Source organism: Neophocaena asiaeorientalis, unplaced genomic scaffold, assembly GCF_003031525.2.
Source record: "Neophocaena asiaeorientalis asiaeorientalis breed wild unplaced genomic scaffold, Neophocaena_asiaeorientalis_V1.1 scaffold192, whole genome shotgun sequence".
Lineage (NCBI taxonomy): Eukaryota > Metazoa > Chordata > Mammalia > Artiodactyla > Phocoenidae > Neophocaena > Neophocaena asiaeorientalis.
Genome location: NW_020185326.1, coordinates 1,699,355 through 1,712,396, shown reverse-complemented (window position 1 = coordinate 1,712,396; position 13,042 = coordinate 1,699,355). Strand labels below are relative to the sequence as shown.

The following is a 13,042-nucleotide window of genomic DNA, read 5'->3' as shown; positions in this document are numbered from 1 at the left end:
CAGGCGGACTCTCAATCACTCCGCCACCGGGAAAGCCCCTAAGAATGTTTTTTACATTTGTAAATACTTGGAAAAAAATAGAAAATTATTTATGAACATTGGTGTTCATAAATAAAATTTAACTGGAACACAGACACAGTCACTCATTACATCCTACCTAAGGATGTAATGAAACAAAATTCAGCTATTTGTAGTGAGGTAGATGGACCTAGAGTCTGTCATACAGAGTGAGATAAGTCAGAAAGAGAAAAACAAATACTGTATGCTAACACATATATATGGAATCTGGGGTGGACAGAAATAAAAACGCAGACATAGAGAATGGACTTGAGGATATGGGGAGGGGGAAGGGTAAGCTGGGATGAAGTGAGAGAGTGGCATGGACATACATACACTACCAAATGTAAAATAGATAGCTAGTGGGAAGCAGCTGCTTCACATGGGGAGACCAGCTCCATGCTTTGTGACCACCTAGAGGGGGGTGATAGGGAGGGTGGGAGGGAGACGCAAGAGGGAGGAGATATGGGGATATATGTATATGTATAGCTGATTCACTGTTATACAGCAGAAACTCACCATTGTAAAGCAATTATACTCCAATAAAGATGATAAAAAAAAAGTGAATATACACACACACACACAAAGAGTAGAAAACCATAAAAAAAAATAAAGAAGAATCCACCTGCCAAGGCAGGGGACACATGTTCAAGCACTAATCCTGGAAGATCCCACATGCCACAGAGCAACTAAGCCTGTGTGCCAGAACTACTGAGCCTGTGCTATAGAGGTCGCGAGCCACAACTACTGAAGCCCACGTGCTTAGAGTCTGTGCCTGGCAGTGAGAGAAGCCACTGCAATGAGAGGCCAGCGCACCACCACAAAGAGTAGCCCCTGCTCGCCACAACTACAGAAAACCCGCGCATAGCAACGAAGACCCAATGCAGCCAAAAATAAATAAAATAAAATAAATAAATTTAAAAATAAAGAAGAAATCACTCATCAGCACCTGATTCTATTCAAGATTGTTTTACAAGCCAGGGGATTCTGTGGTTCATTTTTGGTAATTTTTTCCCCTAAGAATTGCTGTAATTGTAAACTGAAATATTTTAGAACAGGCAGAGCTCTTAGTTTATATTTCTAAAAACATAAACGCCTCAGTTTATATTAGATTAAGAGGAAGCCATTTTTCCCTTTCCAAAGTCAAAGCATACCATTCGCAGTCCTCCTGCCTTCTCTTGCCATAACTTCCTTCTTACAAGAAGAGGTCAAAAGCATTGTTCCATGAAAATCAAATGGAGGCTGGTAAAGCATCCTATTGCTTCTGTATTTCCAGAAATATTTGCTCTTCTCAGAGACAACTGGTCACAACTGGAATAAGGTGTTTCCTGAGAAACTTCTGGATCTCCTTCCAAGAACGTTCTTGTGCAGCTACATGTGGGATCACCTCTCCTCCCCAGTGCATGAAGAGGTGGAGATTGGAGATCCTCCAGGCACAGCACGGTGGGGAGTAGGGGGGCTCTATCAGGTGGCCTACCCCTGGGTAAGACAGCAGGGTCCAGTCATTCTTCCCATGTCTCCTCAGCTGTTCTGTGGCTTGCCCTGCATATACTTTGCTGTTGACATTCATATCTTCTTCTCCCACAATGAAGAGGAAATGTCCCTGGGCCTTTTCAATGGGGAGAAAAAATGTCTCACTGGCTTCAGCTCTAGTATCCTCAAAAATGTGCTGTAACTCTACTAATCCTAAGGTACTGATGGATAGTGAATGAGGAGAGAATGGCCAGAGCTGATTTATGTGACCATGATATACCTGTGGAATGTCAAGAATAAAGTTGGGCCCGTTAATAAGCGCGGCAGCTGTGACTTGCTTTAGTGAATAGCCATGGAGAGTCCAGTCTCTGCTGTTTTGGACATGGAGACTACCCCAATACCCAGGCTAAGGACCTGTAAAAAACAAAAACCCCAATTAAATACAATCCGGAGACCAGAAGGGGGAGCTCTCACACCCTGCAACAACAGCAGAACCCAAAAGGTAGAAAGACTGCTCTTCTTTCCAGGCAAGAACTCAGCCAGTGAAAAGCCTTGGGCTCTTTGTTTACCGTAAGCCCTCCCATCTTCCTTTTCCCCTCCAGAAAATCCTTCTCCTTCCCTTGCTGTGCAGGGACTTGCACATGCTTCACCATGGTTTCAGACCCCAAATTGCAATCTCAGCCGATCCTGAATAACTCCATCTTTGCTGGAGAAATATCTGGCATTCTATTTGTTTTAGGGCAACATTTGGTGGCTCATACAAGGCCAGAGGAGACCCCCAAAGGTTCTAGGGCTGGCGAGCAAAGAGTTGCAGTATCCATGGTTGAGCCCTTTATTGCTCAGTGCTTCTCTTGCTGACCCTGGAGTTTGAGGGTACATCTTTCTCCTGGATTCGAGTCCTTGTGGTCTGTAGAATAAGAATGTGGTCTGCCATATCAGTAAACAAAAGATGTTGTGGCCATCAAGCCATCAGTCATTTACAGCCGCACCTGCCCACCCCCAACCCCCCACGGAGAGCCCTGAGGAAACTTGGGATGGAAACAAAGAGGATGCTGGCTTTAGATAGCTGAGGTGCATATCAAAGGAATGATTTCAGTGAGCCCAGACTATTGCATCTTCCTGTACATAGAAAAGCACTAAATTCATTAACTTGAGATGTCTGGTTTTATTTAATTAATAGTAATCTTTTGCTGTACCAGGTTTTTGTTGCAAAACTCCTACATATCCTGGCTTCTCCCTTACCTCTTCAGAGCAGTCCCTCAGAGCTAAGACTGTTCCTGGGCTTAAGCCCTCAGTTTGTCTGTCACAAAAACATAATTCTCAAATTTGAGGTTGTGCTTTTCTTTTTCCTTATTTTCTTTTTTTTTTCAGTTGACACCTCTTTGCATTTGAGCTCTTCAGGCTGTGTGCGGGATCTATTTTAAAGTTTCATTGTTTCTGGTTAAGGCCTTGCTCTGTATGCAAGTATTCTTTTGACACTTCTTTTTTTTTTTTTTTTTTTTCTTATTTTATTATGTTTGTTTATTTATTTATTTATTTATTTTTTTGGTTGTTTTTTTTTTTAACATCTTTATTGGGGTACAATGGCTCCACAATGGTGTGTCAGCCTCTGATTTATAACAAAGTGAATCAGCTATACACACACATGTGCTCCCATGTGTTGCCGGTGCAGGCTTTTCCCCGAACTCCCTCCCGGCTAGTCGTGGCGCACCAACCCCTTCAGGCTATGCTCAAGCCGCCAACCCCAGTCCTCTCCCTGCGTTCCGTCCAAAACCCAAGCCTCAGCTCGCAGCCCCGCCCGCCCCGGCGGGTGAGCAGACAAGCCTCTCGGGTTGGTGAGTGCCGGTCAGCACCGATCGTCTGTGCAGGAATCTCCCCGCTTTGCCCTCCACACCCGTCGCTGTGCACCACTCCGCGGTCCCGAAGCTCCCCCCTCCGCCTCCCGCAGTCTCCGCCCGCGGAGGGGCTTCCTAGTGTGTGGAAACTTTTCCTCCTTCACAGCTCCCTCCCACTGGTGCAGGTGCCGTCCTTATTCTTTTGTCTCTGTTTTTTCTTTTTTCTTTTGCCCTACCCAGGTACGTGGGGAGTTTCTTGCCTTTTGGGAGCTCTGAGGTCTTCTGCCAGCCTTCAGTAAGTGTTCTGTAGGAGTTGTTCCACGTGTAGATGTATTTCTGGTGTATCCGTGAGGAGGAAGGCGATCTCCACGTCTTACTCTTCCGCCATCTTCCCGCCGACCTTGACACTTCTATCTGATTCTGAGATCAGACAGTTTCAACTGAAATTGGCCGAGAAGCTGTCAGCTGAGTTCCTTCAGGTACAGGGGCTGTTTCACTGAAACTCAGTTCAGCCATCAGCCCTTCCTTTGGAATAGGAGCTGTTCCATGGGAACTAGCTGAGAAGCCTTTGGCCTGGCTCCTCCAGGACCAAGCTGTTCCCTTAGAACTGGCTGGTATTAGGCCTGCAGACACTGTGAATGCAAGCTGTTTAATTTGAGCTGTAAATTGTTTAAGCTGTTGGAAAATTATTCTTTTACTCTAGAGAAAAATCTCTGAGAAAAGGGATCCCAGTTATATAAATATTTTGAGGGCACACCCCCTCCCCCGCACTGAGACTCTAGCCAATTTTATATTTAAAAACCTTGGTTCTTCCTCATGCACATTTCTAATTAAATGGACTGACCTGACCACAGGCAATTTAGAATATCAATGGCCATTATGGGTAATTTTGAAATCCCTGAACTTATTTTCTTAAAACCAAATTAGATTACAAGAGCTCAAAAATCTTCAGGACTGAATGGGATGTCTATTCTGACTGGTATTTTGAGGTGATGGAATAAAATTTACGTTTTGAGTCCAGACAAGAAAATTTAAGCGTAACATAGTCCCTGTCTGTATTGGGCCCTCCCTATGTGCAATGTGCACCTGATTATACATTAACCAAATTGCCTCAAAGCAGGAATGCCTGCTTGACCATAAAGATGAACCTTTTCCCTTCTTCATACACCAGCAATGTAACTCCTTGAAAGACAACATCCTTTTTTTTTAAATTTTTTAACATCTTTATTGGAGTATAATTGTTTTACAATGGTGTGTTAGTTTCTGCTTTATAACAAAGTGAATCAGCTATACATATACATATGTCCCCACATCTCCTCCCTCTTGCGTCTCCCTCCCAACCTCCCCGCCCCACCCCTTTAGGTGGTCACAAAGCACGGAGCTGGTCTTCCCATGTGATGCAGCTGCTCCCCACTAGCTATCTATTTTACATTTAGTAGTATATATAAGTCCTACAATGTTGATTCTTCCAATCCAAGAACATGGCATATCTCTCCATCTGTTTGTATCATCTTTAATTTCTTTCATCAGTGTCTGCATACAGGTCTTTTGTCTCCTTAGGTAGGTTTATTCCTAGGTATTTTATTGTTTTTGTTGCAGTGGTAAATGGGAGTGTTTCCTTAATTTCTCTTTCAGATTTTTCATCATTAGTGTATAGGAATGCAAGAGATTTCTATGCATTAATTTTGTATCCTGCAACTTTACCAAATTCATTGATTAGCTCTAGTAGTTTTCCGGTAGCATCTTTAGGATTCTCTATGAATAGTGTCATGTCATCTGCAAACAGTGACAGCTTTACTTCTTTTTTTCCGATTTGGATTCCCTTATTTCTTTTTCTTCTCTGATTGCTGTGGCTAAAACTTCCAAAACTATGTTGAATAATAGTGGTGAGAGTGGGCAACCTTGTCTTGTTTCTGATCTTAGTGGAAATGGTGTCAGTTTTTGGACTATATATCTTTGGTGAACTTTATATAAAACATCAGTGTGCCATTTTGATGTATGATCCTTTGTTTTGAGAATGTATATAACTGTGCCTTTGACTTCTAAACAAGTGGAACAGTCCTCAAAAGGAACAGTCCTTTTCCTTTCTGAAAGACTGTCCCCTGGGTTAAAATCCTCAGGTTGGCTTGAATAAAGTTCTCTATTTCTCCTTAAGATCAACTGTTGATTAATTTTTCATCCATAGTGACTTCCTAACATTATCAGGAGTCTACAATTGCCTCTCTGCAAAATAAGATTTTAAGATTAACTGAGGCAAAGGAATGATTTAAAAAGATAAAATGGCTCCTGAAGCCTCAAACTCTTCTTTGGCTTCTTCATCTCAGCCTTTGCCTCTGATGCCGTCTTGTCTCCCTCCCTCACTCATGCCCAGACTCTGCCCCGGGCACCATTTTCCTCCTTCCCTTCAAAGCCACCTACACCTCCTCTATACCCTCAATTTATTCATATGAATTCTCTTACCAAATACCCTTTTTCTCTGAAACTCTCCCCATACCCTTTTTCTCTGAACTTATCAGAGCCAGTCCCTTTAAAACTAAGCCTTCTGAGGATGCAAAGCCTTTATTTTTTATATTTCCTGAACTAAAGCTGAACTGTGAGCCACAGTCAAAGATTTTCCCAAAGTAACCAAAGATCCTCACAGGTTTGGTAAGTAATTTAATATAGTCATTCAAACTTATAAACCTGGTTTTTCTAACGTATATCTACTAGTTTATATGCTTGTCGGTGAATGCCAGGCCCAGCATTAGATGAAAACTCCTAATTGGGAAAATCCTAAGTTCCCTCTGATGGAGAAAATTTTCACACATTGAGGTATGAAGAAGTCATCTCGGCTTATACATTGTTCAGCTTGAACTTTGTGTGAACTAAAACAGCCTGTCAAACACACACAACACATCTGCTTTTTTTTTCAATTTAAGAAAATGTAATGGGATGTGGAGAATATAGTAGTAGTTGGAGGGGGGAGGGCTGCTAGCTTGCCCTTTTTACAATGTGTACAACTGCATTAAGATTTTATAACAAGAGTGGCATTTATGCTTCTAAAAACTACCTTCTATAGTGGAGTACAATACAGAAAAAAAGACACTTCAACAAGAGAAATATGGAATGAATCATAAATCCACTTGATGACAAAGGAAATCAAAATGCTTAAGGAAAACACAACTACATCAAATACTACCATGCACTAAAATTAATCTGACAAACTATGTACACTTCTAGTAATTTTTTTCAAACAATGGTAAAAGATGTGAAACTCTAATTCATTAGGAACAGATCAATCTCTATTTTGCCTGAGTTTCAAACTTTCTGACAGCATCAACTATTCCACTATATTAGAAACAGCAGTCTTACGTACTGCATCCATACATCATGGACTTTCTTGCAATAAAATATTTTTGTGTTTTTAACTTATCGTAAACAAACTCACAATCAGGAGGGGAAAAAAAAACAACACTTTTTCCAACTCCCACGTTCTGAATGGGGTTTTAGATAAAGAATCAATGTTTGCCAAAGAGAACAAGAATCTCTGTAAGCATTAAAGCTTCGATGATATAGAAGCCCTTTGTATACATCCCAGCTTTTATCACCAGGTTATTTCATTTTAGATGACCTACACTATGGCTCAGAAATATGTTAACTTTTAACAGGACTCATGACCTAACTCACTAATTACTTCTATCTGTTTAGTCACTTGTACAATCCATGTTTTCATCTTGGCTTCAACCAAGTCTTATAATTTTGTTGTTTTATTTTTACAGCAGTATTGAATGTCCTATAAGTACCTCTCCCAGTTCTATCTGGAAGCCTGTATTAGAGAACAAGCAACAACAAACTTCCTGACTACATACCCCAGGCTTCTCCAATAATACTTAAACCCCTCAGCCAAGAATGTCTTTTTATGGCAGGTCTGGCCTGGGGAGATGGTGATGGACCTGTTCTCTAACAGTCCTATCAAAGCAAGGCCCTAAGGGACAAAAGACATAAGGAAAGTCAAGTTAATTATTCTTACATCTGTCCACTCCCTCTTGGGTCATCAACGCTCAGGTTCTACAGGCACACTCAATAACCTAAGGTGTCAAAGGGAGCCCAACAGTTATCTGCCTTACTTGCCCGTAACTGACTAGGCTCTCCAGGTAATTATAAATGCAATAGTATTCTTAAGACACAAGAACTTCCTCTTTGACTCAGAAGAGTAAGGAAACATGTACAATATAAGTGTGTAAAGCAATAAATTCTAATCATCGGCTCCCCTGCCCGGTTGGGGCGCGCCGGATCCGAGGGCTTCTATTGGTCCAATCCGACCGGTTCCGCTTGCCGGCCTCTAAACGCAGCGCCGTGATTGGCTCATCGGCGTGTCCGCCTGACGTAACCAAAGAGCAAGGGGAAGGGAGTGAAAGGAAGGGTGAAGACGGGGAAGGAGGGGGAGGAGCTGACAGTGGTTGCATCCGAGCCAACCTAAGGCGGCGGGGGGAGGGGGGGGTGAGCACAACACATCTGCTTTAACCATTAAAGAATGTCTGTTTTGAAGATAAGTATAAAAAAACTCCCTTCTTATGACATCCATATTAACACGCCCTCAAAGAAAAGGTTCACTTCCCAGACACCAGGGTCCTGTTGTCTCACTCTCTATATACTAAACCTGTCTGTTTTGGACACTTGAAGAATATACCCCTGTCGTGTTTGATGTATGTTCTTTGCTCTGATAAGGTACACGACTATGCTAAAAACCATGCTTCAACTGAGCAGTTTCTTAGAGTTATCTGAGAGGCTGTCTCCTGGGCTACAGTCCTCAGTTTGGCAAATAAAACTCTTTTCTATTCCTATTACAGATTGTTATTGATTATTTCCATCAACACCTAAGAGTAAAACACGGAGACCAACCTGCTAACTTACATATGATCAAGCTTGGGCAATTGCTAGGTGACTTTTTCAAAACCTGTTGATTGGAACAAAATTCAGGCTTTTACATGAAAACCTGATGAATCTGCTCATGACTATTACAATCGACTTCAGATTATTTTTAAAGAAAATTCTGATCTTCTTTTAGAGGTTGATTCCACTCAGATAGCGTTAAACTTTATTAATGGGCTGAACCAGGACCATTCCCTTCTAGTAAAAAGAACCAGGATGGGATGGGAAACTAGAGTTTTCCACTCCAGAGTCTAGTGAATCTGGCAAACCAGCTGTCTCTCACTCTAAATGAGTCACCTCAATGAAAAACCACTGAAATTCTTAATCTTCAACTCCAGCAAACGAAGGTCCCTAAATGAAACCAAAACCCTCCCAGTTTGCCACAAAGAGCTATTGTCACAAAGAGCCAGGATGTCAGAAAAAAGACTGTTACAAATTTAAGCATTTTAGGCACCTTCTGCCCTCTAACCAGTCTTTCCAATGTCCTCTGAATTCTCAACAATGGGGCTCAGGGGGACTACAGGGGCTCTTCCTAATCTTCCCACTTAATAGAATTGGAGAAACATTTCTCCAGATTGGGGATGAATCTCTTCCAGTCCTAACTGACAGTGGAACCACAATCTTGGTACTCAGTGCCACTACTACAAAGCAGTCCCTGCCTTGGAGTACTAAAACAGTTCAAACAGTGGGATCTCTAATGAACCCCAAGAGCTTCCTATCTCTGAACCTATTCCCTTTTGTTTAGGCCCTTTGAGAGATACACACCCTTTTGTCCTTAGTTCCTCTGCCCTTATCCATTTATTAGGTCATACTTCCTAAAGAAGTATGCATGGCAGAGTTTCTTTATCCCAAAGGGAGGAAGTAATTCTATATTTGACAATAGTCATCAAAGTAACCAATCATGTAAATTAAATCACCCTTTGACATCTTTAATTGCTTCAGCTCTGACAGTCCTAGAGCTGATTCTGAAAACTCTGATTATTTGTCTCTATTGAATCAGCTACCACCCTCCTACGGACAAAATCTCCACCTGATACTGGCAAAATTTACAGCATGCCTCCCATCACGATTCAGATAAGTCCCTCAAAACCTCTTCCCAGAATTAATCAATACCCTATAAGTAAAGAAGCCCTTCAAGGCATGAAGCCCATAATAGAAGATTACAGGTCTCAAGACACCATTATCCCTGTACTAATCTTTCTAATACTTCTATTTAACCTGTGAGAAAACCTAAGGACCCAGGATGGAGGTTCATCCAGTACCTCCAAGTAATAAACAACACTGTTATCCCTCGACCCCCTGTTGTTCCTAACCCTCATATGTTACTAACATCCATTCTCACTGGAAGTGAATTCTTTACTGTAATTGATTTATGCAGTGCATTCTCTAGTATTCCAGTTGACCAAGCCAGCCAATAACTTTTGCCTTCACTTGGGAAGAAAAACAATTCACTTGGACACTAATGCCTCAGGTTTAACTGATTCCTTATTTCTCAAATCCTGAAGGCTGATCTGGATGATATAAATTACCCTAGAGGTTCTATTTTGTTGCAATATGTGGATGATTTGCTTCTTTGTTCTACTTCTCAAGCCTCCTCATAGGAAGACAGCATCCACTTGCTAAAGCTTTTAGCCTCAAAGGGACATAAAATTACCAAAGAAAAACTGCAGTTTGTCCGAACCCAGGTTTAGGGCATCTGATATCAGAACAAGAACTACACCTATATCCAGGTAAACTTTATAGTGTCCTAAGTTTCCCAAAACCCCAAACTAAACACTATCTGTGACTATTTCTTGGGTTAGTTGGTTATGCTGAAATGAGATCCCAAATTTCTCTCTTACGGCCAAACCTCTGTATGTTTTATTCAAGAATAACAACCCCAGCGAAATTTAATGGGAAAAATCAGATGACGTAGCTTTTAAGGCCTTAAAGGAGAGTTTGAAGAACCCACCTGCCCTGGGGCATCCCAATTATCAGATTCGCTTTTTCCTTTTTGTATATGAAAAAGGAAATATCCTTGGGGTACTCATCCCATAACACAGGGACCACCATTGACCCATAGGGTATTATAGCCAGCAACTGGACCCTGTAATATGGGGATACCTGCCTTGCCTTAGAGTCATTAGGCCCCAGCTCTTTCAGTTAAAACCACTGAGAGAGACAGGAGAAGATGGCAGAAGAGTAGGACACGGAGATCACCTTCCTCCCCACAGATACATCAGAAATACATCTACACGTGGAACAGCTCCTACAGAACACCTACTGAACGCTGGCAGAAGACCTCAGACCTCCCCAAAGACAAGAAACTCCCCACGTGCCTGGGTAGGGCAAAAGAAAAAACAGAAAAAAGAATAGGGACGGGACCTGCACCAGTGGGAGGGAGCTGTGAAGGAGGAAAGGTTTCCACACACTAGAAACCCCTTCGCGGGCAGAGACTGCGGGGGACGGAGGGGGGAAGCTTCAGAGCCACGGAGGAGAGCGCAGCAACAGGGGTGCGGAGGGCCAAGCGGAGAGATTCCTGCACAGAGGATGGGTGCCGACCAGCACTCACCAGCCCGAGAAGCTAGTCTGCTCACCTGCCAGGACGGGCGGCGGCTGGAAGCTGAGGCTCGGGCTTTGGAGCTTGGATCCCAGGGAGAGGACTAAGGTTGGCGGCGTGAACACAGACTGAAGGGGGCTAGTGCGCCACGGCTAGCCGGGAGAGAGTCTGGGAAAAAGTCTGGACCTGCCGAGGAGACAATACACTTTTTCTTGCCTCTTTGTTTCCCGGTGTGCGAGGAGAGGGGATTAAGAGCGCTGCTTAAAGGAGCTCCAGAGACAGGCACGAGCCGCAGCTATCAGCATGGACCCCAGAGACGGGCATGAGATGATAAGGCTGCTGCAGCAGCCACCAAGAAGCCTGTGTGCGAGCAGAGGTCACTATCCCCAGCTCCCCTCCCGGGAGCCTGTGCAGCCCGCCACTGCCAGGGTCCCGAGATCCAGGGACAACTTCTCTGGGAGAACGCATGGCGTGCCTTAGGCTGGTGCAACAGCACACTGGCTTCTGCCGCCGCAGGCTCGCCCCGCATCCGTACCCCTCCCTCCCCCAGGCCTGAGTGAGCCAGAGCCCCCGAATCAGCCGCTCCTTTAACCCTGTCCTGTCTGAGCGAAGAACAGACGCCCTCAGGCGACCTAAACACAGAGGCGGGGCCAAATCCAAAGCTGAACCCCGGCAGGTGTTCGAACAGAGAAGAGAAAGGGAAATTTCTCCCAGCAGCCTCAGAAGCAGTGGATTAAAACTCCACAGTCAACTTGATGTACCCTGCATCTGTGGAATACCTGAATAGCCAACAAATCATCCCAAATTGAGAAGGTGGACTTTGGGAGCAAGATATATTATTTTTTCCCCTTTTCCTCTTTTTGTGAGTGTATATGTGCATGGTTCTCTGCGATATTTTGTCTGTATAGCTGTGCTTTCACCATTTGTCCTAGGGTATTGTCCGTCCATATTTTTTTTCTTTACTTTGAAAATTTTTTTCCTTAATAATTGTTTTTTATTTTAGTAACTTTATTTTATCTTACTTTATTTTAGTTTATCCTCTTTCTTTCTTCCTTCCTTTCTATTTTTTCTCCCTTTTATTCTGACCCGTGTGGAGGACAGTCTCTTGGTGCTCCAGCCAGGCGTCAGGGCTGTGCCACTGAGGTGGGAGAGCCAAATGCAGGACACTGGTCCAGAAGAGACGTCCCAGCTCCATGTAATATCAAACAGTGAAAATCTCCCAGAGATCTCCATCTCAACACCAACACCCAGCTTCACTCAATGACCAGCAAGCTCCAGTGCTGGACACCCTATGCCAGACAACTAGCAAGACAGGAACACAGCCCCATCCATTAACAGAGAGGCTGCCTAAAATCATAAGGCCACAGACACCCCAAAACACACCACCAGACGTGGACCTGCCCAAAAGAAAAACAAGATCCAGCCTCATCCACCAGAACACAGGCACTAGTCCCCTGCACCAGGAAGCCTACACAACTCACTGAACCAACCTTACCCACTGGGGACAGACACCAAAAATAACAGGAACTACAAACCTGCAGCCTGCGAAAAGGAGACTCCAAACACAGTAAGTTAAGCAAAATGAGAAGACAGAAAAACACACAGCAGATGAAGGAGCACGGTAAAAACCCACCACACCTAAAAAATGAAGAGGAAACAGGCAGTCTACCTGAAAAAGAATTCAGAATAATGATAGTAAAGATGATCCAAAATCTTGGAAATAGAATAGAAAAATGCAAGAAACATTTAACAAGGACCTAGAAGAACTAAAGAGGAAACAAGCAATGATGAACAACACAATAAATGAAATTAAAAATACTCTAGAATGCATCAATAGCAGAATAACTTGAGGCAGAAGAACAGATAAGTGACCTGGAAGATAAAATAGTGGAAATAACTACTGCAGAGCAGAATAAAGAAAAAAGAATGAAAAGAACTGAGGACAGTCTCAGAGACCTTCTACAGTAATCAAGACAGTATGGTAGTGGCACAAAAACAGAAATATAGATCAATGGAACAGGATAGAAAGCCCAGAGATAAACCCATGCATATATGGTCCTGTTATCTTTGATAAAGGAGGCAAGAATATACAGTGTAGAAAAGACAGCCTCTTCAATAAGTGGTGCTGCTAAAACCAGACAGGTACATGTAAAAGTATGAAATTAGAACACTCCCTAACACCATACACAAAAATAAACTCAAAATGGATTAAAGACCTAAATGTAAG

General features: G+C 43.0%; 1 protein-coding gene across 1 annotated transcript in view; it reads right to left on the bottom strand.

The window, feature by feature from the left end:
* Nucleotides 1–1,185: 1,185 nt before the first annotated feature.
* The window catches only part of LOC112392644 (bile acid-CoA:amino acid N-acyltransferase), a 35,309-nt gene continuing 23,452 nt past the window's right edge, over nt 1,186–13,042 (bottom strand). Inside the window, 2 exon segments of the mRNA XM_024734425.1 lie at nt 1,186–1,875; nt 1,878–1,944. Of these exon segments, the coding sequence (XP_024590193.1) occupies nt 1,349–1,875; nt 1,878–1,944 (594 nt within the window). The 3' untranslated portion in view covers nt 1,186–1,348.